A 25929-nucleotide genomic window follows, 5' to 3' on the forward strand; every position below is an offset into this window, starting at 1 on the left:
CTCTCTCTCTGTGTTTTTCTCATGGCCAGCACTGAGCAAGAAAATGATTTCTGGGACACCCACCCCAAAACCAAGAGAGAGAGAGCAAGAGCCACATTGCATAAAAGCAGTAGCCTGCAAATGTTTTTCATATTTATTTTGTGATATAATACTAATTCTGATAATAAATAAAACACACCTTGGGCCCTATCTTGTGCCACCCGCTATCCGCTGCCACTACCCGCTACCCGCAAATTGCGGATTTAGGAACTTCCGCTATCCCTAAACGGTATCTTGCGCCACCCGCTACGTCGTGGGCGTGTTTCATGCGCTATCCCTAAAGTTGCTATCTTGCGCACACACTTTAGGGATAGCGGATAGCGGGTGGTCCTGACCACCCGCTATCCGCTTTCCCTAAAGTTTGGGCTGTTACAAGAGCGCGTCCAGGCGGCTTCAGTGCGCGCCCCGACGGAGCCTCGCCACGCACACGGTCGGACTGATACCGGGATACCGGACTGAGTATATTACTCATAAAGACTGTTTAGAGGAAAGACTGTTTTAATTGGACACTTACGCCAGCACGTTTTATTGTTTTATCATAAGCCAGCAGCTGTGCTATATTTTTATTTTTAATATTTTATTTGCCCAATCTACCTTGTCAATAAATTAGTTTACACATAGTTCCACCTCTGCCTCTTGTGTGTGTGTGGTGTGACCCGGGGATTTTACTCAATCAGTACAACCTTGTAACACGTCCACTTGGACACATGTGGCTCCACCTCCCGAATTAACTCGCCTATAATATAATATGTAATATGTATATAAAGCCAACTTGCTTTAGCCTCAGTAGAAGCCCTGAGAAAATCTACCTCCCTCTCTCCATCGCGGGTTTAGGATTTAGGATTTAGGATAGCGCAGCCTGCCCTTAAAGGCAATGGCACCTGGCACACTGATTGGTGTAACTGGCGTAACGCTCAAAACACGCCTATTCATAATATAGCGGGTAGCGCAGGTGTTTTGCGGATAGCGGGAGGTGCACAAGATAGCAACTTTTACGGGGGAACGCCTCTTCCTAAATCCTAAATCCGCAAATAGCGGGTTTAGGGAGTCTGGCGTAAGATAGGGCCCCTTATGTCCATCCTATACCCTTCCCTGCAGTGAAACATTATAATTGTTATTATAATAAATTATAATAGCTGACAAACTTTTGTAAGTATGTAAACAAACAATAAATCAATCATTTAAATCACTCTGCAGAGTCAAGTGATACAAATAAGCTTGCAACAGTAATATATAAGCAAAGTGATACATTGTATGGAAACAATGTTGTGTGCTGTGTATAAAGCAAAATTATGGTAAATATACTGTTAATCTTCACAGTTAAAGTTGTTGTATTTCTTAAGTACAAAATTTCTACTCTAAACTGTATCCTTATTCAACATCTCTGATGTCAGTATGGTAGCCTACACAGTCAGTGACTGCGGTCATTTAGAGCGAGGCAGTGATGCCACATTGTAAATCATGAGTTCTGAAACAAGCTCACTGCTGGCTCACAGCCAAAATACCTACCAATAATAATTTATGTGTAACCGAAAAAAACCAATAACCAAAGGTCTTTAAACTTTCCCCCATGAATATATCATGTCTTAGTTGGGGGTTTATGATATGTTTTAGTGCTGTGTTTTTCGGCTGATGCACTGCAGCTATGTATTTTACACATGCTGTGTTTAGGACTCAAACATAGGCCATGTCCACACTTACCCAGTAAAATCCGAATCTGGCCTTCCACCTGCACTACACACACGAGCATATTCACATATTCACACCCAAGTTCCGGAAAGTGTCCATCCGGTCCTACCCTTAATGTGAAAACTCTGAAACAGATTAGCCTGACGCCACTGGCAGTGTATGATGGTTAATCATTGCTTGCTTGTGTTTTGATAACATCACATGGCTGACTCATCGTGTGGTCCCAAGGACGGCAGAGTGATGTGAAGATAGCCTACGACACCTGTTACAAAACCACAAAGGTTAACTACAGAATGGCCAGAGACATTGTTATCTTGTAAATGCTGTGTCATAGAATAAAGGTTGATTTGAAGTGTCCAAAGTTACTATTCAACTTTGCATCTACAAACTGCAACTATTAACGTAGTCCTTTCACATCAAATTAACCCTAACCCCATTTTTAAATCCAATCTAAATCCAATCATATGATAAACCACAGCTTACATTTGTATTCCAAGGGCCCTTGCCTGACAGGGGCCCCAAAAAATAGGTAAAAACTAATATGAAATTATTAAACTTGACTTATGCTGATGAACACTTTGTGCCTTGACCAGCTTAGCCTAGTTTTTGTCGCGTGGTGTCTGAGGCAGGGGTCTCACATGGATGGATGTCTGATGGTGAGACAGTGATTTTCAGAGTGGTTTCCCTGGGACCCCCTGAAGTCCTGTGGGGACTTCCAAGTTGAAGCTAAAAAAAACCTTTGCTAAGAAATATAACTTTAGCTACGGAATGGAATGGAAAGAAAGGAAAAACAAACAAACAAAAAAGCAGATCATTGCTACAGTATTTAGATAAAAATGTATTTAGATAAGAATGACGCCTTCAAATAAAGCCAAGTTTCAACATAAAAGTGGTGCAAAATACAAATTTTATCCATGACAGTAGCCTGTACAGTTTCAACTGTTTCAATGTCAACTGTGTTGCAAGCTGGGAATTACAGGGATCAAGCAACATTCAGCTATTCAAGCTATTTATTGCATGAGCAACCTGTCATGTAGGATTGACTTAGACTCATTTCACATTCTCCTCTCTGAGCACTCAGGGTCATGGCACAGTCTGAGCAGATATGAAAACACGTTTATTCCTGCATCCTTTTACATTTTTAAATGTCATGAGATCATATGTCACACCTGGCTTGAGCAACAGGTTCCATTTATATGCACTGGGGCTTGTGAGTGCGAAATACCTTTATGTATGTAAAATGCAATATGACATTTATAAGATTGACTGTATTTTTCAAAAATTAAGAGGTTTTTTTTAATTATTTTTATTTTCCTTTTTGCTAAACACATTTTATATGCACAACTGTGCTTTATAATTTAAAATATGGTTATTTGTGTAACACATTCTAAAATTGTATTTAACTAGTGGTATATTAGTGGTAGATGTACTTACCATCAAATCAAACCAGCAGCCCTCCTGCTACATGGACGTGTAAATTAATTATGTACTTGGGCTGCATTTTAGTGGCAATTTGAAAACAAATGCCCTAGGCCTAAACATCTATTCTGTCTACATAATACCCACCTAACCTTTTATAATGCAGGCTTTTTTTTTTTGGAAAAAAAGCACTAATTAATAACTAGCTACATGGTGTTAGCTGGCTGTCTAGAGAGACTGATTATATAATGATAATAATAATAAAAAAATAAAAACCCTGGTAATAAATGTGCAATGTTATGCAGTTGTTATAAGTCATAAAAGAGTTCCAGCAGTAAAAAAGATGTGTATAATAATGATATGATATTGCATAATATTGTATAAAACTAATGTGTAAAACAGTCTTGATAGGTGGATACACCACTGACATTGGACATGTGCTCAACAATAAACAGGCTTTATATTTATAAGGATCAATGTTCTCATAAGCCTCCACAGGAAATGCATACAGGCCACTTATGGAAGCTTAGGGTAATAATACAAAACATTTTGAGGAATACATAGACCATGAAAAGATTAAATATTTTCATTGCAAAGTTATTAAAAGAATATGTTTTTTTTTGTTTGTTTGTTTTTTTGTCCCACTTATGCATCTAAGGGTTAATTAATTTCCTCACCTGTCCATCACAGGGCTAACCCAGAGACAAAAACACATTCACACACTTCACACTTCTGAACAACAAACTGTGAATACTTGAACAATGAATTTGCTTCATATGAAAAACAAAAGACAACATCCCCTCAAATTTCAATGACTTTTATTAAATTCCAAGCAAACTGAATCAACAACCCATAACATTTCAGTCCCTGCAAAGACTAAAGCTGTACAGAGATGGTAATGGCTTCATGTTAACCTTCACTTCAAGCAGAGAGATTTCATCAAAAGAAAAGTACCTTCAATTACAAAAGGGACTTGCCAGTTAGAGCTTAGAAAATGAAACCTAAATGTTGTTTGCTGAGTAGAAGAACTCTATACAGTCAAGCCAGTCTTCAAACAAGACGCCCTAGAATTGGATGTTGTATTATACAATTACTAAGGCCCCATAGACCTACACAACATCACTGTTCAAATTATTAATCACTCTCTCCACTCACTCACTTCAGAAGTGAAAATGGAAAGGCAACTGGTCTTGGCACACACTAACACATCTGTGCTTGGCGTGACAGTGGAAAGCCAGCTATAATTGTGAGGTACTGACTCTAACAAACTGCATGTCACAGACAATAAGTGAGCCTTGAACCTTTACAACAACAGTCCCCGACTTAACAGTGGTAAACATAGTGCTCTGTGCCAGCTCTGCTATTTCTGCTTCCTCTGGCTCTAAATGGCAACACTGACATATCAGCACAATTATCCATGATTAATTCTGAGGTATCTCTCTTGCATTTCTGCGATGATTGTCCCGTGGTTTTCCCTCACAGGGTGTTTTTGGCAATTGCATTGAGAGTGCGGACTTTGCTCACATCTGCCACCTTTAGGCCATACTCGGGTGCTGAAAAAGAGGCTCCCATAGTCACAGAGGTGTTCCTGCACATAAAACATCATCAGCAGACAGCAACAGAAAGAAAGAAAAACATGTGTTTCCCATGCTTTCCAATTATAAGAAATATCTTGATATATAGTGGGAGACAGTGGATACAATCACATCTCCTCAGCTGGAGCTCACCTGAACTTCATGGCAGAATCCCTACTGGAGCGAGCAGAGCAGTGAAACTCCACAGCGCCCGATCCCTCAAGGATTCTTTGTAAGTTTCTCTCTGTGATCCCTCCTCCTGTGTTAACAATATAATAAATTAATGAATACATGTGGATGAGCAAAGGTTACCGAATGACCTGAAGCAGGAAAAGAGAATGACTAACCTGGCATGATAGTAATTCTGCCTTTAGCCTGTTGGGTGGCAGGACAGGAGGACATGAAACAAAGCAAAGACAAGAGACAAATGCAGTAGAAGTAACTAATTAGCTTAGTAGCTTTTATGTTTCACCTAATTTCTAATCTCATCCAAGCAGAGTTCAGTTTTTGTGGTTCTCAATAAGCAGCAGCAATTGGACCACAGTAAACTATGGAGTCGTTCACAGTGAATGGTCAGTCAGCAGAGAAAAAAAGAGTAATATGCCTATACTTTGTTTGTGACCTTTATTTCATTATTTCTAATTTTTCCTATTAACAGAACCTTGCTTGAACTCTGTCCTTTCAGTCTTTCCCATGGAATTATGTAATGTAATATAATTTACTGCAACATTCAACCAGTGACTGGGTGGTATTTGGGAAACCCTACCTTTTTCACATGCCTGCATAGTAACACATAACCCTGTCTGCATATAACATCTGCATACCTGCTCGACCAGCCGTTTGATGAGTGGGAGACCCTCCAGTGCAGAGCTGTCACATCCACTTGTCAGCAAACGTTGAAACCCTAATGATACCAGAGTCTCCAGAGCAACTGCAGGGTCATGGACCATGTCAAAAGCTGCGGTGGGTTGAACGTTGGTTGAAAGAAGATGTGTTAGGTCCAGGGTATGTAAATATTAAGTCATCTTTGAATGCCATGCTTTGTAAAAAAAAAAATAAAAAAATGAGAAGACTATTTCTCTACAACGTAATGAGTTTGCAGCTTAGGGCTCTATTTTCGCAGACCAGGCGAGGCGGAGGCGCAGCGCAGCTGCGCTGCGCCAACTGGGAGTGGCCAAGTGGATTTTGCTATTTTGGCACGCCGTGCGCCTTGGCGCAACTACTGCGCCGTTCCTCCTACCGGCGCAAGGGAGGAGAGAAGGCGTGGAGTGGGTTTGACACAGCCGATTCACTTTAAACCAATCAAATGAGCCCCTGTCCTCGCCTTTAAAATGCGCTGCGCGAAGGCGTAATGAACGTTCACACAATTGACATGGAGAAAGAGAGCAGCCGCGACACACACGCAGTGAGGCCAGTCTTGGCTGCTGGAATGTCGCTGGAGCTACCTGCCATCCATCTGTCCATCCATCCATCCATCCATGCATCTATCCTTAAATTCGTCTTCCTGAGTCCCCTGTCTTTCCATTACCTACCTGCCTCGCATCTCTCTTTTTTCCAGCTCTGTCACCCTCTGTTAAAGTTATTGATTTTTACAAGCAAATATAAATTTAACTGTGAAGCCCCCATTTTTAATGAATGTTTTTACATCAAAGGATAATGCTCGCAGTATTCATATAAATACATGTTTGTTTTGCAACTTTTGACTCCCGTCACTTACTGATGCAACGACATACTAGAGATTAAAACAAAATCCGGTTCATGAAAGCTTTTACATTTGTTTGTTCTAAACGCCCAGAGTCTGGCAAGGAACCGATGCATTTTACATTTTCTATATGTGTGGAATCAGGGTTTCCCCTAGAAAAAAAAATTGGCACCGGACAATGTGACCGGCAGGTTTTCAATTTACCGGACAAATGTTTGAAATTCCGGTCAAATATTATCTGAATTTATTGAGCTTAAAATTATATGCAGGCTACATAAGAATGATATCAAGGCATGTCAATTTATAGCATCATATTTTTATTGAAAAGTAGGCTATATCAAATAAAATGAGTGCTGTCAATTGACTCAAGTGCGTAACGTCTAAAATAAATAAATAAATAAATATTGCACAAGCCTGTGCTCTTTTAACGTGAACGTTGCAAACAATTGCAAACAAATGCAACTACAATTTGCAAACAAAAAAACTGGCTCATACCATTTTAATAACGCTGCGTGCTGCCAACTTGAAATCAAATAGATGCAATAAAAACTAAATTCAGCAGCTGAATTAAAATCGAAAGTCTCAAGTGTCTCTCCGCAACTTGCAATGCGCATCAGTCTTGTGACCTTGTTCTCCCCCAGGCGACTTCGCTGCTGTTTTGATCCGGTTCTGCAGAGAAAAACCCTCTCTCTCTCTCTCTCTCTGGTACACCGGAGACAGGGATCACGCAGTCTATTTTTTTTTTAAATAACTAAATAAATAAATAAAATTACGTGAAAATTGACTGTTTTAATAAAATTCAAATTGTGCTTAGAGGGAATATTTTCACCGGGCATTTAAAAATTACCGGACTGACAGGTGATCAGGTTGGGTTTCCATTGCGCATGCCAAACAGTACCAATCTCCTTTGATCTGACATCAGTTGTGTCGGGACAGTCGATATGGAGATACATTTATGTGCTGATTGAGATTATAGCATTGAATTGTGTTTTTTGTGGTTATTTATTGCATGCAATGCATTGTTACTGTGCCTGACAATCTGTGAGGTTTTGGAGACGTGTGCGCACTGCCCGCTTGCCAGCCAAAATTCCACTGCGCCGGCCCCGCTGCGCCTTGCGCCGAAAGTAGACGTGGTTTCAGGAGGCGAGCTTTTGGCGCACCTCGGCGAAGCCTTTTGGCACGAAAATGTCACTGCGCCAGGTTGAATCTGTCGGCACCTCCCCCTGCTGCGCCGCCACTCCCATCTCGGCGAACCTCGGTCTGGGAAAATAAGAAACTGTGCGCCCCACGGGTTGCGCTGGTCGAAAATAGCTTTGCGCGGGGTGCGCCTCACTGCGCCACCCTGCGCTGCGCCGGGAAAATAGAGCCCTTAAAGTTGTTTTGTTTTTTTTTTAAAGAAAAGATGTTACCTCGGTGGAAGGTGACAGGCAACGGGCGAGACACAGCTGGTGAAAGAGAGTGTCAAAAGGAAACTTAATGAACTTTAGATTACAAATATTTCAACTGTTTGCCAAGTCCTCATGTACTATGAAATTTTTGAAATATTTGCTCTTCTCCTTTTTCATGAAGGCCAAGACTTGTTGAATATGTTTTACCCCTTGTGATATGTGCACAAATTAGAGCACATACCACAAGCAGAATGTAAGATTCAGTTCAAATTTTATAGATCTTTTCAGTGGCAGTTTGCAGAAAATATAAGACAAGTTTTGCAAATGAATCGTATTTGTGACTCTGCTGCTTTTTATACAGAGCAAAATGCACCAAGACCCCTTACACTGTATTTAGACCTTTTTAGGGTGTGAGTTTAAGATGTGACGTAAAACATTTTATTTTATTTTACGCACATGCAATTACGCATACATAAAAACAAAGTCACACATTACCTAGTAGTTCCATGCAGAGCTCCGCGTCCACCCGTCCGTCCTCTGTCAGGGCTCCCAGCACCAGTCCATCTGCATTGTGCCTCTTCATCAGCTCTATGTCCCTCCTCATCACCTCCACTTCCTGGTCCGAGTACAGGAAATCCCCGCCACGAGGACGGATCATCACATAGACTGGGATTTTGACATACTGCTTTACAACCTGCAGCAGACCTGTCCCACACCAAATGTTGGTAACATAGGTGAGATGATTTGCTTGTTTGGCCTCAGTGGGTTAACAATAATATTCAAAAGGGTTAACCTTAAACACTCATACTCCTTTTATACTATTCATTAAGATGGAAGTAATGATATCTGAGCCCACATCTTCAAGGACCATGTCAATATCTGATGTCTTCCCACCCATAATGGCAGATACAGATAATCATTATGCATTTTTTTAAGAACTGTAATACAAATGCATTTGCAAAACAGGTTAAGGCTTTCAGGCCTGAGCAAAGTTAATTGTGCATTTTTCTAACAAAAGCCTGTTAGTAACTCTGCTGCTAATTGCAATTTCTATTAAGTGAGAAAACATCACATAAATGACAAAATCAGCCAAACAGCAACAGTAAAAATAACACTGGATCAATATCAATATTATCTTGTAAAGCTGACATTAGCTAATATCAATAGTCTGCTGATGTATCAGTCCATCCCTATTTAAATGTAATGTCTTAAACAGCAAACTGAACATTGCGAAATGATACATCAGCATGACAAAATAGCTGCATTTTTGACTTTGATACGTTCTGCTTGCTGTATTAACCTAAATAACTCATTTTTGTTTTTGTTTGTTTGTTTTATTATCCCCTGCAGGTTCCATTCAGCTGATTTCTCCTCTCTGATGTATCTGCTTCTGTAACAGGTCAGTGTCACTGCAGGAATAGTCAAGGTTTCATTTTATAACCATCTCTCTTATGTGCACACACAAAAAGGCTGGGAGCAGCAAAGCGCTGCCACTTGTTACCGGGCAGATTTCCACTGACGGCAGACCTGTACTCACCTAGACTGGGGGTGAGCCCTCCCTCCACAAGACTGGAGCACAGTTCAAGCCGACCTGCACCTGTGAGGATAGACAAACACTCAGGCTGCACCTTTTCCTTTTTTTTTTTTTTTCTAGGCAAGGTGTTTGCTTTTCTGTATCATTTTGCTGGCAGGTGAAAAGACTTAATCTCAGTATATTATTTCCAAGAGCCTTTCCCTCTTTTATCCCTCAAGGAGAATGCCCTGCCTGGTCCATGACCTCTTCAACTGGCAGACAACAGTGGACTGGAAAGAAGTGTAGGTTGCACTCTTCACTCTACCAACCTCCTCTCTCTGCATTGACAGCAGACTCCACTGAGTCCACACACACCTCCATCAAGAAGCCCTCTGCCATCCTGAGAGAGGGAGACAGAGTAGACGGACGGATAGACAGACAGACAGACAGACAGACAGACAGACAGAGACAGTGATTCACTGCGAATTTGTCAGCCAACACTATCCATTATCCCTTAGCTAACTCAACACAGGTCCAGCTTCCACGACAACTACCTGTCAGATGCACTTTTAATCCATTGGGACTGGACTCATACAATGTTGTTTTGGTGACTACTGCTGTGAATCGTTGTTTTCCGGAATACTGAATTTGTTTCACTGGGTCCGGCGGCTGGACGGAGCTCCATACTCTGCGTAACTCTATCGTTCAAACGCAGGTTGACCGCCGCCCATGCGGGAGATTCTGAACAACAACACAAGCAGCCACCAACTGAATGTCCGGTCTATCCGGGACAAAAAAATAAAAAATAAAAACGATATTTTTACTTGTAGCTAATTCTACGGTGGAATCAATTACTTTACATCCATTAAAATAAAAATAAATGATTACCCTATTTTGTTCGTCGTGTTCGTCGTGACGTCGACGGTTCAAAGTTGAATTTCGCATGGCGGCCGCGTTAGGAAACACGATTGTGTAACATTTTTTATAACCCAAGCGTTTCCTATTGTACCCGCATTGCATGATCAGCCTCCCCATCGATACAAGGACACAGAGATGTTACTCCCGTCATTACGAACAACGATTTTTTGCGGTTGCAGAAGTGCTGGAAAGGGATTTCAACACAGCACTGTGAGTATGCTAGCTAGCTAGTAGAAGTTAACTTTGATATGTTTAGATGGAAAAGGTCAGAGTGGCCGCCGGTTACCGAACTGCTAGCAACAGTGCATTGCAGCTGCCTCTCAGTGTTACTAATACAAGTCAACCCTTGAAACATCTCTTTGCAGTTTCATGAAGTATTGTATTGTGCAGTTGTTTTACTTATGCCCTATAAATTGGTCTAACATAGTCTCCGTTAACGCCGCCTGCGTGTGCCGAGCTGTCACGTACGCATGTAACATTAGCCTGTTAGTTAACCGCTGTATGCTCGCATCTTCCTGATCGTATAACCATTAAATCACCCCTGTCCTTTTCTGTAACACCAGCGGACTCCACAGTTGCGGCAATGGCTGGTGAGGAGAGGTCAGAGCACCATCACCGCCGAGGCCGGGTCCTCCTCCACCCCAGCAGCGGCTACTGTCCCCAACGCGGCCACAAACCGCATCCTAGGTCGCTGGCTGCTCGGCTGCAGCGGGCTGGTAGTCGGGGCTGTTGTTTTGGGGGGTGTAACAAGGTAAAGTGAATTTAAAGTGATTGGATCTGTGATGGTAGTGCAGTGTCCCTCTTCCAGAAAAAAAGAAAAATGATGTTGTCATTTCTCAATCAGGTTAACCGAATCTGGGCTTTCCATGGTTGACTGGCATCTGGTCAGAGAGATGAAGCCCCCTCAGACACAGGCAGAGTGGGAGGCTGAGTTTGCCAAGTACCAGCAGTTTCCAGAATTCAAAATGTGAGACCCCCCCCCGGTCGTTTTCTTCTTTATAAATTGAGGCATACTGTGGTTGCACAGCACACACTGATGTTGGCTTAGATCATGTGATATTTTGTGTCATTGTGCGTGTTCACAGATTGAACCATGACATAACTCTACCAGAATTTAAGTTCATCTTCTACATGGAGTGGGGTCATCGCATGTGGGGCAGGCTGGTTGGACTCGCTTACATCCTGCCCACAATCTACTTCTGGAGGAAGGGATACTTCACCCGCTCCATGAAGGGAAGAGTGCTGGGCCTGTGTGGATTCGTCTTCTTCCAGGTGAGAGACTACGCAGATGCAGTGGTGGGAGAACAGCGGAAGAGGTTGTTGACAGATAGGGTTGAGATGGAGGAAGCAATAAAAGGCATGTGCATTGTTTGTCTTATCAGTAAGGTTTTTCATGTATGGGTGCACATGAGTGACTAGGACTGGGCGAAATGTCTATCTTATCAATATTGTGATTTTAAACTTGATATTGTGTGGGATTTCAGATATTGTAATATCATGATTTGGCATAAGTGATGTCTTTTCCTGGTTTTCAAAGGCTTTGTTACAAAGAAATGCTTAAGCTATTGTTCATTACTTCTTTGTAAAGCAGCCTTTGACTGTTCTAGCTGTTCTATGATTTGGTTCCACCTGCTTGGTCATCATAGCCACATTACTAATGATTGTTTAGCAAAAAATCTCCTGTGTGTGAATAACGTCTGAAAGCACCAGCAGTCATCCCTACAATATTGTCACAACATTGATATTGAAGTTTTTGGTCAAAGATATCATGATATTTGATTTTCTCCCTATTGCAGAGCACTATGAGTGACTATAGTATTCTCAGTCATGTGTGTGTTTTCTCAGGGCCTGCTGGGTTGGTACATGGTAAAGAGTGGTCTGGAGGAGAAGCCTGATTCTTATGATATTCCACGGGTCAGCCAGTATCGTTTGTCTGCCCACCTTGGTTCTGCCCTGCTGCTCTACTGTGCCAGTCTCTGGACGGGGCTCACCCTGCTGATGCCTGCCCACAAGGTACTGAGTTGTAAGGGCTAAACATAAGCTAGAATAGTTAAAAAAAAAAAAAAAAAAAGGAATGATATCCAAACAGTGAAAAGTAATCAGTGACTGATTAACGTCAGTGAACCAAATGTTGTCTGGTTAAAATATCGGGAGCATAATTTTCAATGTCTGTGACTTTACTTCTTTGTAATTATTTTTATGTATCATGCACCTGTACCCAATTTGGGCTAAATGTGCAAACCAATATCTCCTTTTTATCTAGAAAAATGTTTTTTTTTGTTTTATACAACAAAGAAGTATGCTTTTACACTTAGTCACGGTCCAGTAACTTGTTTGCAACATATGTTTGTGTTAAGTTTTCCTTCCTGTCGTCTCTTTCTTAGCTGGCAGAGACCAAGAAACTCATGCAGCTGAGGAGGTTTGCCAAGGGCACTGGTGGGCTTGTCTTCCTCACTGCTCTATCAGGTACTGTATGCGCTGAAGGTATTTGTATTAATTCTATATTATGATTCTACTTCTAACAGTGATATGACAGTATCACTATTAGTTTCCTCTTTGAGTTTATGACAGTGAGTAACAACATGTAAAAACTATGTATGCATGTTTATGTCCTAAGGTGACACATAAAGGTAAAAACATAATATAATCAAGTCTTGATCAGTTGCAATGACATAATAATTACTTAATTATATTGCAGCTTTTCAAATCTAAACTTCTACAAAGGCATTACATATAATGCAGATGACACATTTAGTAAATAATAATAATTGAAAAGAAAGAATGGCACTTTTTTTTTTTTTTTTTTTAAACCAAGTGACTTACTTTTCTTAGGACAGTTGTTTTTAAACAAGGCTGCATCTCATCTCCAACTGAACCCAGCTGCTGATTTTAACTGCTGGTTTTGTGAACTAAATAGGTTGCTGGGTGGCACCATTGTTCAGTGTTTAGCACTGTTGCCTCACAGCAAGAAAGTTCAGGGTCGTTTCTGTGTGGAGTTTGCGTGGGTTTCTGCCAGGAGCTCTGGTTTCTACAATCCAAAGACATGCAGGTCAGATGAATTGGACACTATAAATTGTCCCTTAGGTGTGAATGTGAGTGTGTTTGTCTGTCTGTGTCTGCCCTGGTGACCTGTCCAGATCTGCCAAGGGTGATTCTCCATATTGATTATGATCATAGCTGATTGTGTAGCAGGTTGAGAGACAGTGAGTATTCATTTGATTGGCAGTCGAGGGGCGTTTCAAAATCAAACGTGAGCAAGTCCAAAACAATCAGAATTTGAGCAACTGCTACCAAATGAATGTAGACTGTCCAGGCTAGTGATGACAGCTCCACATTCGATATCAGCCAGATAAACTAAAAGCAGTCCACAACTCCAAAAAAGTGTTTTGGTGAGGAGTTGTGTAAAAGTGTCTGTAAAAACCTGGAATTGATTCTAAAACTCAGAAAAGCAGTGGAATGAGGCTCAAATTGGGCTGATATAATATCTACATTTAGCACCAGACAGAGGCCTTGCATAGGCTTCCAAGATAAGTTCACTTTCTTAAATGTTTGAAATGATCTCAAAATTTTACCACAAAGGACAGGTGTGTGCTTTGTGTTTGTTTTCAAAATTGTTTTCAACTGTCGAAAGCAGAGCTGCAAGCCCTTTAAGTAGTTCATCAGAAGTTCACTTTTTGACTGTGGGTGATATTCAAAGAGCCAAGGAAACATCTTGTTGTCTAAAAGGCATATATGCTGACAGTACATTTGGGCAAGTACATAACAGCTATACAGACATGTACTGTGGCCATCTTACATGCGCTTTGATGCAGGTGCTTATGTTGCTGGGTTGGATGCTGGGTTGGTGTATAACTCCTTCCCTAAGATGGGTGATCGATGGATCCCTGACGATCTGCTGGCCTTCTCTCCTACCCTCAAGAACTTCTTTGAAAACCCTACGACAGTGCAATTCGACCACAGAATTTTGGTATGTTATTTATTTTGAACAATCTGCTCAAAATGTAAATCTAGATAAAACATTGTGTGCTCTCACCTCTTCTGTCCAGTCTCTGTGATTTTAGAGGCAGTTTGGTAAGAACGTACTTGCTGATATGTGAACGTTTTCTGTGTTTTGCCTGTTGTAGGCGATATCCTCCTTGACGGCCATTACAGGCCTGTATCTCTTCTCAAGGAAGATGGTGCTGCCTAGGAGGGCAAAGATTGCCATCACCCTTCTCACAGCAATGGCTTATGGTCAGGTGAGTTTTCAGTCAGAGCTGCAGGAACATCATGTGAACTCAGATGACCCCATATTGCAATTGGATTTAGTATTCAGTGTAAATGAACGTCAACATTGTTTGTGTTTTTGTTCTTCAGGTTGCTCTCGGCATCAGTACCCTGTTGCTGTATGTACCAACTCCCCTGGCAGCAACTCACCAGTCTGGCTCTGTGGCCCTTCTCTCATTGGCCATCTGGGTTTTGTCAGAGCTCCGCAAGGTCCCCAAATAACTGGCAGCTTTGTTATGGACAAATTCAGTCCCCCTAGCCACACCTCCAGCTCCCAAGAGCCTGCACTGTTTACTGTGAATGAGTCATTCTAAGAAAAAAAGGGTTAGACAGGAAAGTTAAAAATGACAGGAAATATAAGGATCTGTGATTTTGTGTTTTGCTTTTGTTAATGCATCCACTGTGGCCTTGGAAGCTGTCATGGGATGCTGCAGGCCAATCCACATGTTCTGAAAATGGTTATTTGACTGTGTCTTTACAATAGACAGATGGAATTTGAGGGTCAGAGATAAAATACCAAAGCCTATTATTGAATCAGTCACCATGTCCAGTGAACTGATTATAAGTATAATGATGGCTTGACCTGAAGTGATTGATTTGCAGGTTTCTACATTGAGAGGATATGCAAACAAAGAGTTTCAAATTTATTCAGCTTTGATGAGATGCGGCATTAGGTATGTTCAAATCATGACACATCCCATAATATGGAGCCTGGGTGTTAAGTTACCATTTCAATGGGAAGTGTGCACCTTTTTCCATTTTTAAAAAGGCTATGAATGACACCAACTGCAAACTCGCCTTTTGCCTTGAATCTTATCACACAATGTTCATTTGAATAGGATGTGGCTAGAGGAAATTATTTGTATAATTATGTGTATAGGTAAATTATTTCTTAACAATTTCTTGTTGCTGATGCAATGTATTAAAAAAAAAAACATGTTGTAGAAGCTTGGAGAGGCACTGATTATTGTGTCCTGAGGGCATATGAGAACCTTACTAGAATGTGTTTCACCTCTGTGGTCATGAGTTGTGCTACTTAATTGTAATGCATGGATGGTCCAGTAGTCTCAAGACTTATAACAGAACAATAAAAAAACACAGCTTGACCAAATCATAAGACTGAAGGCTTAAATAAACTAGCTTGCACATCCCTTTCTCCGTAGCATGCATATCTCAGTTCCTAGAATTGGGTCAGCAACACTGTATCAGAATACTAACCAATAATAGGTGTGCTCTCAACCTTACCAGTGAATGAACCCCTAAAACTCAAGACTGTGCTGGTGAGAGGTGTTTTTATTCTTGCCAAAAGAGTGACAAGTCAGAAAGTCACTGTCCAAGAAGTGAAATGTTCTGTTCCAAGTCTTGAGAACCCACCAAACTCAGGATCATGGAGACCAAAAAACTTTGACTAAAGTCCTCATCTGGTCTCCAGGTGCCCCATAGTGAGTTTTTACATGCAAGTGAGAACTATTCACCCAACATTTTTGTCTTTATTCAATAAAGGCAGTTCTTAAAATTCACACTCAAGTCAGTTTTGCATAGCAACTGTGATTTTTATTGTCTCTGTACAAAATATACACATTTTGAATATGCAATGCAACCAGTTGAGGCTAGCTAACTAGACACAGTCAGTACAACGGGTTAGTAGGTTTTCATTGCTCTAGACACAGTACATGCGGGTATAGACAGGTTTTACTCATGGTAAGGAATGGAAGTGAAAAACTATGTCTGCCGGCAAGGAACAATCAGAGCCAGACCCTTCTTTTCCCCAAAATAAGGACAGAGTGAAAATATGTGGGGAAAACAGAAATAACAAATTACAGGGTTAGAAGTGCATATTGTGCCTTATCCCACCATTATTTACTCATATACTGCCATGTCAGAAAATGAAAGGTGGAATGAGTGGAAAGATGGGGATAGATTGTAGAAAACATTATTGCTTGTCCAAGTTCGTGTCTGCTTTCAAAAGACCTCATAGTCTGCCACATAGTGATTTAAGGGCCTGTTGTACCCATCTTGCATTCCATCTCAGATTCAGGTCTGGTTCTTATATGAAAGGAGGCAAAGGGATAAGTGTCTGTGAGTTCTCTTAACAAGGCAGTCATTATTGTCAGAGCCAAATGTTGGGGCCAGCAACCTAGAATTACAGGGAGGATTGGACAACGTGCAGATAAAACACACTCAGCTGACCAGATTACATCCTATTTCAACTCTGATTGCCCCTTGCCCAACAATACAGTATCTCCCTCTCTCTTCATCCACATATGGGGCTATATACCATGATGGAACTGAGCTGAAAATACCTTTTTGATTTGTGTCTGTCTCTTTGGTGTTATAGAGAGAGAGAGAGACTATGGGAATGGCTGGGGCCACGGGGGAAGAAACAACAACAAACATATCAAACCATTTCTCTCTCGCTAACAATACACACGCATGCCTCTTTGAGTGAGTGAACTTGAATTAATTTAATGTAACAGGGGTATTAATTTTTTTTTTTCCCGAGTGATAGAACCTGCTGAAACCACGACATGTTTTGGAGTACATAACTTTTCACAAATACGATCTGTAATCTAATAAATTCCCTTTGAATGTATATTGATAGACTAGTACGACGGTGGCATGCCAATCCCATTTTGAGAGACTGTGGGGTTTCAAAACAGCTTGTCAACTATAGTGCAATCCCACCTAGCACTGGGCTAATATTACACCACTTGGAATACTAGAGAGGTACAACAGTCAACAGATACCTACAGCTAGGATTGTAATAGGTTTGGAAGGCCAGGGAGTATCCTACCGTAAGTTATTTCATAAAGGAAGGTGAATGTATTCCCACTAGTCTTCCACAGGTAAGATGGATGACATCTCTCTCTTTCTGTTGACACATGCACACACACATACACAAGGGGTGAGGCACCTGTGAATGACTAGGAACAGCAGACAGACAGGCAGACTTTGGAGTATCTCTGTAAATACATAATTGGATATTAATGACATCTTCATGCGATATTAAAATCAGTTCCTTTTTGAAAACAATGCTTTTGCACCTCTGTCTGAAATGGAATTATTCTCCAGTTCTCTCTACGGTCCTGTGTTCCCTTAGCAAGTGTCTTTCTCTGTTTTGTCCACCAGATGGCAATAGATTTGCTTCTACTTTTAAGACCGAGGCATGAGGCATTAAATGGCTCCAGGAGGGTGTTGCCCACATGCACAGAAGCAGGAACAGCTTATCCCTAATTAATCCAATTCTCAACCATCATGGGGGAAAAGGTAGAAATGATCTCAGACTGGGGTTTAGGGGCAACTTCTTTCCTCTTTGATTTCAGCCCTTACAGGCCACGGTAGCTCTCACATCAACAATAGTAATGTTAAAGGTTTAAATAAAACTGGCAGGGTTCTTCGGTGTGTCAGTGTCTACGAGCCAGCCTCTTGTCTTCTTTCTGTGTCTCACGGGGGAAACTAAGGTACTGCAGGACAGGAAAGGGTTGGGGAAGCTCCTTTGTTGCTTGGAGAATGGCCACTGGGTGTCCAGGGAGAGGGAGAGGGCCTCTGATTGCCCTCTGGACTCAGCAGCACACGGATCTCAACAGAGACATCCACAAACTTGAATGCCCAAGCATATATATGCACACATTCATAAACTCTCGCTCTCTTTCAATCTCTCTCTCTCTCTCTCTCACATGCACACACCCCTCCCTGGTGCCAGTGTGCTTTCTGGTCCCAGTTCTTAGATGACGTTGTCAAACAGCTGCATGGACTGCATGATGTTCTCATCCTAGGCAGAGACAAGAGACAAGATGGATAAGAACAGGCAGTTTAACCTGCGGGCTCTCTCATTTCTTCCTGTCATCCTTGAGGTACACTTCATGCATTCAGGACATAACCAGCCTGACATCCAATTTTCTGCCCTACCTTTTGGCATGACTCTATGAACTCCTCTATGGTGACCACCCCGTCTTTATTCCGATCCATTTTCTGAGAAGAAAAGGAAATAGCCAGAGATTTACTCACTTAAAAACGATGACCAAGAACTCTGTACAACCTCTTCTTTATAGCTCTAGGCAATTTCTAACACTTCTCTTTTCAGGGTTTTAAACAAGGATAAATGAGAAGTCAGCTTAACAGAAAGTAAAGTGAATCGAGTCTGACCTGGAAAAAACTCTCCACGTGTTCCCTTGGGGCATCGTCCTGCATAGTGGGGTATGTGTATTTCCCCATCATGTCATAGATGGACTTCATGATGTCCAGCATCTCCTGCAAAGAGGATGATAAGAGGGAGAAAGGAGTCTCAGGGTTTACCACCTTCCCAGCTACAGTAAATTTGACAGACTCATAGAAAGCGTCAATCAGAGGTGCATATGAATGTTACCTCTTTGGTGATGCAACCATCCTTGTTTAGGTCGTAGAGGTTGAAGGCCCAGTTTAGCCGGTCGTTAATGGTCCCTCTGAGGATGATGGACAAGCCAAAGACAAAGTCCTGAGAGAGAAGTGGAAGAAATGTAATTACCATTTAGGAATGTGCTCAGTCTTGACACATTAAGCACAGCACATCTTCCTATGGCCTATGAGTGAACATCAAGATAGAGGTAATAAACATATTGTATTTACGTGGATGCAGCTGTGGTTGCAAATTTTACTAGAACACAGATTTACTCCCATCTCTCAAAGGAAGCCAATATAAAAATAGAGCTCACCTCGAAACTAACTGAACCATTCTTGTTTGTGTCGAAGGCTTCAAACAGGAAATGTGCATACATACTTGAATCTGCAAAGGCAGAGATTTACAATACCAACATGTGCTGGAAACATTACTTGAGCAACTAAGATTAGCAGCGAAACTAAAAATAGCCTAGATCTAAAAATAATTTCAAACGCAAGTGGAAACAAGTGGTTAACATTTCATCAACCTATATATTATGAACAGTGTTTTGCTGCTTTGCAGTGCATGTACTCTAATATAGCAGAGCAGGTATTTATAGACAGTGAACATGTTATATTCATTTTCTCCTTGATGATAAACAACTGCATGTATACCTCTACAGAGTCAGTGTTAATCTTTTAAAAATGATTAGATAAAGAAAGATAGAAAGGATGATACAGCTGAGAGTAATATGGACAAAGTGATAGAGACAGCAACTCACCTCCCTGCGGGAAGAACTGAGAGTAAATGTTTTTAAAGTTCTCCTCATTCACCACACCACTCGGACACTCCTGAGATAAAAACACAAATGGACAAATCCATCAAATCCCATCTACAATCAAAAACAGAGCAAAAATAATTATATGGATGCACTTGGGCACAAGCCATACTGCTCTTTACTCTCATGATGCTCATCCTAGTACAGCATTATTGATGTTATTTATTTCCAGCCATCTGCCCCATCTCACCCCTCTCTTCCACAGCCAGACCTACATTTTTGAAGCCTCTGTAGAGGACCTGCAGCTCCTTCTTGGTGAACTTAGTCTGCTCCTGTAGCTTGTCCATGCTTTCAGGGCGATGGCACACGGTGGACAACTCAAAGTCATCTTCCACGCTGTCTGTGTGAGGGAGAGATCAGTGTTGGTACTTATCACTACCACAACCACCAATCGCCAAGTCTGCCATGGCCTGACAAATGAATTTTTCTTAACCTGATATTGAGTTCATCATACCATAGATTTTGCTTTGTTTCGTCACTGATAATCTTCATGGAAATTGTGTTAATTATGTTACTGCTTTGTTCAATCAAATCTTCTGTGTATGACTGTGAGGTTAATAGTCTGAGCACTTTCCACAGTGCTTTACTCACGGCATCAGCTACATTATTATGTGATGCATTAATATGTGGCAAGAGAAAACCTCGGCATAATCACTGTCTGAAAACCCATGCTTAGGTAAAGCTAATGAAAAAGAGGAACCAGTAGAAACAGTTTTTGCAACACCATCGTTCAAAACAAAAGATGAACAGATTATTTTGAAAAGTCAGGAAACATGAACTCCTCATCCCATTCTCATTCCAAGCATTTCTCCATAAATAATCTTACCCCAAGTTATCTAAGCTCATATCATATCAACATACGTGTAAGTACTCAGGCCACTACAAACTTTATATTTTGACCTCAATTTCACCTCTTTCAGCCTGCAGCGAGGTTACTCTGATACACTTACAGGACATCACACGCATACACACTTTCCATTGCCCAAGGGCACTGTGTGATCGTCAATCATCGAATAAACAAACCAGTCTGGACCATTAGCACAATAGAGTAGCAGTGACAGGGTGTGTTTGGGTTTATGGGTGTCAGAGCTCTCTGTCTCTCTCTGCATGTACGTGAGCTTGCCTGTGTGTGTGTGTTTGTACGTGTACATCAGTGCATGCACACGTGTCTGTGTGCATTTGTTGAATTTGTTGCCATTGAGGCAGCCGCAGACATGGGTCAAAGAGGAGATGTATAGAGTGTGAAGAAGCTTGTCACTTGCTTTGACTGATTGAGGGGGCAGCCGAGGGCTTGCAGCACGGCAGCAGCTTGAGGAATCGCTGCTTTATGGTTTTTTTGCTTTGGCTGGTGGAAGGATTACCTGCAATCACCAACCATAGCACAGAGGTTAGACACACACGCACGCTCACACATGCACGCAAAGTAAAAACACGCACACATGCAACAAATCCAACAAATTGAATCATGCCATCTTTTCAGATTGGTTATAGCCTGCTGACCTGGCTTAGATTTGGGAGACCACAAGTAGAAGTTCAAACAGAGGATTTTCCAGCACGACGGCGCCACACTGAGACCCCTAGAAACACACTGTGCCCTCAATCAGACTGGCTCTCACATCAGACCACCGCATTCAACATATAGTAGAGATAATGTGGGAAACGAAAGGAATACGTCAAGTCAAAAAAGAAGTCAAACAACAATAGGCCTCCTTGCAGGCAGCAAAACTTTTAATAGGGATTTTACTTCCAAGACGGATCTGATTTAATGTTGTACTGTTAGACAGCTGAAGGCTTCAACCACAACCCAGCACGTTTACCATCAGCATGACTTCCATCATGCAAACCGCATAACCCATCAAATGAGATAGTTTTGCAAATTTCAAAAGGTAATCACCTCTCAACTGCACCATATGAAAAGCAGATAAAGGTAGAAAAAAAAGTACACACACAAGAGCTTGCAGACTTACTCTTGTCGCTGCGTTTCCATGGCAACAGCCCCTTCATCCCCTTCAGTAAGACCCCAGCGGTCTGAGGGATGAAGGCCATGATGCTGGGGTGCAAGAACCAAAACAAGCTACAGTTCCCCTAGTGCCTATGTTGCCTAACCCTGGTCCTGTGTTATGCCCAGTCGAGCCTGTGCCGTCCTGCCCGGCTGCACTGGCGTCACTTGGAGCCCAACCAGGCACAGCACACCGCCCCGTGGGGATCAGATTAAAACATCCGGCCACCTAGCACAGACCCAGCCCTCTTGCCCCAGGGTGTGTGTGTGTGTTTGTCTTTCCATATGGACCTGACACTTGACCACAGTGCAGGAATACAGTCTTGTTAAATCCAGTAACAGCAGGAGGTACAAAATCTATAAATTCATGTTTATTGTTATCATGGTTGCAACAAAATAGTAACATCCACTAAACACAATAAATGAAAGACTATATCTGTATTCTGTTGCATTACCTGCAAAAATAATGGATTCTGACTGCAGATATAAGTGGGTGAAAAAAAGAGGATGACCTCTGGGGAAATATTTATGAAAAGTGAAGGCAAGAAACTCAGAGGGCCAATTTAAATAGAGGCAGGTGTTCTGTGTCTTAATAAAATGTGGCACAAGAGAAAAAATATGGTTCTATGAAAGCTTATCTTCTTATCAGTGCCTTTATAACTCAGATAGAGCAAAAAAAAAAAAAAAATCTCAAATTAACTGAGCATAATGAGAATATATTACAGGGTCTGGACTCTGGACTAGATTGCATTACTGATTAGAAATGTGGTGTATTAACTAGTGGGTGTAAACTAGCCTGCCCAATACACTGATGCAAAGCCGTGCTCTGGGTGCAGAAGAAAGCCTTGTTCAGGTTTGAGGAAAAAGCCGATGGGACTGGCAGAGTTAACAAGGTTCATGTCTACTGATTGTACTTAAGGTTTTGACAGAGCTGGGTCGAAACCCTTCATGCTACTTAATACCTGTGAATGAAATGGTCTGCAGAAAAGTATTAAACCTAAGAGAACGGTTACTATTACTGTGTTTAAGGTAGTTTTTACGACTATGAAAAATAAATCTACTGGAGATCATCAATGCTTTCATGCAGATGACTGTTTCAGGACTGAGCCACTCTTTCTCTTCTCTCTGTCACAGAGCCATCTCCCTACATCTCTTTTTTCTCCCCTTTCTGTCTCCTTCTCCTTTGCTTTCACTTCCATTTTTTTGTAGATTGTCTTTTACTGATTATGAGATGCGCTGATTGCTGCTACGTCTTTGAGGAAGTGTGCTGCTGCTGTCTTAGCCAGGTATCTTTTGGAATAGCAATGCTTGATCTCAGTGAGATTAACCTGACTGTAACACACACAGACACACACATCTACATGTACACAAGCACCAGCACACACAAACTTTTATCTGTCTGTTTGTGTGTGTCTGTTATGTATCAGGGAAAACTTTCTCATCTTATTATTAACATCATGAGTCATTAAGGTGCAACCCAGGGTCAAACCTGGGGGAATTTGTGTTTCTCTGGGACCTAGACTGTAAAAACGCAGCAAGAGACTTTGATAGTTAAAGTGGTAGCATGTTTACAGGAAACTGGGCTCCAAGCACCCATTATTTTTTGGGTGAAATGCTGGATACATACTGTACGACAGGGCTCCCCACACAGCTGATGTCCTCACAACTCTGTGTCTCTTATTCATTCCCACCACCCAAAACAAATTTTAGCCAGGGGCTCTCAAACTTCTTCATTTTTTAGACCCACAAAATGACTCGTCTTTCATTATGCCGTGCACCTACATTTGAGGTGATTTTGCCCAAGGCGTCTGGATATGAAAAAAAAATATTGTGGTTTGTTGTTAAGTAATATTTTGTTTGATATCATACTTGGAGAAGTGACAAATTGATTCATCGTGGTAAGACTAATGCATAATGAGAAAATAGTCACGCAAACATTTTTCTGTATAGTAATTGGAGTGAAGTGCATTATAGTGAAATTAAATTTTGTTGAGTGCCCTCTGGAAGCCCCTCAAGCACCCCTGGGTCCCTGTTACCCACTTTCAAAACAACTGATATGAACAGCACACACTACTATTTCTATGTCCATTTTTGTCTTTATTCTTCTCTTTCTCTTTCTCTCTCTCTCTCTCTCTCTCTCTCTCTTTCACACACACAAGGAACTAAATTCTGCACAGTTAACACATAATCTACAGTTCCTTTTGCATTTGTTTTGAAACACACTTAAGAATTAGGATTAGGAGAACACTTCTACAGATGGTACATCTAATATTAACAGACTGCTGTGGCACTGTTAAAGAAAGTCCTTTGTTGAGAACAGTGGGGAAGGTTACTGCGCCCCTCTTGCCATTGAAGTAATTTGTGATCAAATTGTTGAACAACCTTTGAAGTTAAAATTGGTTTTTGAGTGACAGTGACAATGACACCATAAATTATTATTTCATTCCGGCCAGACGGAGGAGGCAGCGGAGTCAAAACTGTCTGTTCCTTCTCAGACACGAAAACAACACTTTCTTGACGCCCATATGTCAAAAGTGGTATATTTACATTAGCACCATATGCATTTAGGTGTCACTCTTTGCCTGAGCACAAGTATAGTGCATATGCAGATAGACTTCAATACTTTGCTCAAGGGCACTTTGACAGGATATATTGTTGCTGTCAGGTGAAAACCTCCAAAAACTTTTTAAGACTAGGAAAACAGCTTTGTTTTTAGTGTGATGATAATGCAATTTCAGTATTATCTAGTGCATTTTGAAATGATTCTGCAGGCCCACAAGGTTGGGAAAATTTCTCTTCAGAACCAAGTAATCCTGAAAATATAAAAATCATCACAACTGGACTTCCAGTGTTTCACATCAGTAGCTGAAGGGCAGGGTCTGGTTGCTGTGGGGATACAACATGTGACCTCCCAGCTACAACTGTTTCACCACTAAGCCCTCCTGCCGCCCAGTGGTCACAAATATAAATGTGATTAGGAGGAGTGTTGTGATATGAAGTGTTAGTTTAACATGACGAGTTTCCTACACTTACTCTAATTTTACTTGAAAGATTAATAGCTCAAAATTAACACAAAACATTGGCTACCAAAGGTTTGATTCAGGATTCAGATCACATTGCTGAATATCATTCTTTTCCACTCTCTACTGTCAACTGTAAAATAATTAAAAAATGACAAATAGTTAATAAAAGAATAAATCATGGTACTCGGTGACTTAAGTGTATGGGTGACAAAATAATAGCACTTCGAGGTTACCAACAGGATCTTCTTAGAAAGTCTGAATGATAAATGATGAATTTCACAGAATTATATTTCCCAAATGAGTATACAGTAGAAAGCAGTGGAAATGAACTCTTTGAGCAACTTCTGTTTTAATCTAATTTCTGTCACAACTTCTGCAGAATAACTGGCTTAAAAGCCTGAGGTGTAAGTGAGGTATAGGCACACTTTGTAGAAATATTTTACTCCCTCTCTCTTTCTCTCAAACACACACACACTCAAACTGACAATGTCAACACACACATACAGTATGCATGGAACCATAAAGAGGTGTGACAAATATGACAGCTACTTAAGTGAAGGAACTGGGCCAAGCTCCTTTGCCACGTATATCCTCATTATGCACTGTGATAAAGAGAACACAAGCATATATAGACATTCCACTGAAAAGTTCATGAATTTTGCCCTGCAAGAAGACTCATGACATATTCATCAATTTGCCTGTACCTGTCTTGCCTCTCTCTCTCCCTCCCCCTCTCTCTTTCTCTGTCTCTTACCTTGGGTGGAGATGTCGATAAGTCCTAGAAAGTGCATCAGTTTGAGGGAACTGCAGACCACTAGGAGGATGCCCACCGTCTGCAATCCCTCCACCTCCCACTTTTCTTGAAAGAACAGATGCATCCTTGTCCCCTTCCTCCCTCTCTTTTTATCACCAAATATTGTTCTCTGGCCCCCCTGGGCAAGCAAGTCCCCCCTTTCAGCTTAATCCAACCCAGGACCCCGTTCAACCCTCCGTCTCCTGCTCTCAGTCTCCCACTATGTGCCGGTATTTGGCCATCCTATCTCCGCACGGCTCCACGGTCCGATTTCTCCACTGAAGGTAGATTGTTATTCTCCGTGCTTCTTCTTCCAGAATGGTAAGCGCTTGGGAGCAGGACTGTCGACTTGCTGAAGCCCTACTGGCTCCGGAGCTGTCAAGGGTTGTTTAAGTTCCAGGTGAAGTGTGT

General features: G+C 41.4%; 3 protein-coding genes across 3 annotated transcripts in view; 1 reads left to right on the top strand and 2 right to left on the bottom strand.

The window, feature by feature from the left end:
• Positions 1 to 3948: 3948 nt before the first annotated feature.
• On the bottom strand, positions 3949 to 9984 carry cutc (cutC copper transporter homolog (E. coli)). Its single transcript, XM_030069849.1, has 9 exons — positions 9879 to 9984; positions 9654 to 9724; positions 9349 to 9408; positions 8307 to 8516; positions 7833 to 7868; positions 5546 to 5679; positions 5069 to 5096; positions 4875 to 4980; positions 3949 to 4735 (listed from the first exon to the last, which is right to left on the bottom strand). The coding sequence occupies exons 2-9, from the start codon at positions 9721 to 9723 to the stop codon at positions 4624 to 4626; spliced, it is 756 nt and encodes a 251-aa protein (XP_029925709.1). The 5' UTR covers position 9724; positions 9879 to 9984; the 3' UTR covers positions 3949 to 4623.
• A 254-nt stretch (positions 9985 to 10238) lies between these two features.
• Positions 10239 to 16028, top strand: cox15 (cytochrome c oxidase assembly homolog 15 (yeast)). Its single transcript, XM_030070320.1, has 9 exons — positions 10239 to 10452; positions 10806 to 10993; positions 11087 to 11209; positions 11328 to 11514; positions 12088 to 12255; positions 12627 to 12708; positions 14055 to 14209; positions 14367 to 14480; positions 14599 to 16028. The coding sequence occupies exons 1-9, from the start codon at positions 10378 to 10380 to the stop codon at positions 14728 to 14730; spliced, it is 1224 nt and encodes a 407-aa protein (XP_029926180.1). The 5' UTR covers positions 10239 to 10377; the 3' UTR covers positions 14731 to 16028.
• A 17-nt stretch (positions 16029 to 16045) lies between these two features.
• LOC115372431 (Kv channel-interacting protein 2) overlaps positions 16046 to 25929 on the bottom strand; it is a 112147-nt gene continuing 102263 nt past the window's right edge. Inside the window, exons 2-9 of the mRNA XM_030070321.1 lie at positions 20966 to 21064; positions 19919 to 20043; positions 19647 to 19716; positions 19200 to 19270; positions 18875 to 18982; positions 18655 to 18759; positions 18418 to 18480; positions 16046 to 18280 (exon numbers count right to left, since the gene is read on the bottom strand). Coding sequence (XP_029926181.1) covers positions 18233 to 18280; positions 18418 to 18480; positions 18655 to 18759; positions 18875 to 18982; positions 19200 to 19270; positions 19647 to 19716; positions 19919 to 20043; positions 20966 to 21064 — 689 coding nt within the window. The 3' untranslated portion in view covers positions 16046 to 18232. The remainder of the gene's footprint in view (positions 18281 to 18417; positions 18481 to 18654; positions 18760 to 18874; positions 18983 to 19199; positions 19271 to 19646; positions 19717 to 19918; positions 20044 to 20965; positions 21065 to 25929) is intronic.

This window comes from Myripristis murdjan, chromosome 15 (genome assembly GCF_902150065.1).
Source record: "Myripristis murdjan chromosome 15, fMyrMur1.1, whole genome shotgun sequence".
Taxonomy (NCBI): Eukaryota; Metazoa; Chordata; class Actinopteri; order Holocentriformes; family Holocentridae; genus Myripristis; species Myripristis murdjan.

Coding starts and splice junctions, on each gene's coding strand:
- cutc (XM_030069849.1), bottom strand. CDS start 9,723: ATGGCAGAGGGCTTCTTGATGGAGGTGTGTGTGGACTCAGTGGAGTCT. Junction 8,517..9,348: donor AGGGCTCACCCCCAGTCTAG/GTGAGTACAGGT, acceptor GGTGTGGGACAG/GTCTGCTGCAGGTTGTAAAG. Junction 7,869..8,306: donor GCTCTGCATGGAACTACTAG/GTAATGTGTGAC, acceptor CTCTTTCACCAG/CTGTGTCTCGCCCGTTGCCT.
- cox15 (XM_030070320.1), top strand. CDS start 10,378: ATGTTACTCCCGTCATTACGAACAACGATTTTTTGCGGTTGCAGAAGT. Junction 12,256..12,626: donor TGCTGATGCCTGCCCACAAG/GTACTGAGTTGT, acceptor TCTCTTTCTTAG/CTGGCAGAGACCAAGAAACT. Junction 14,210..14,366: donor AATTCGACCACAGAATTTTG/GTATGTTATTTA, acceptor TGCCTGTTGTAG/GCGATATCCTCCTTGACGGC.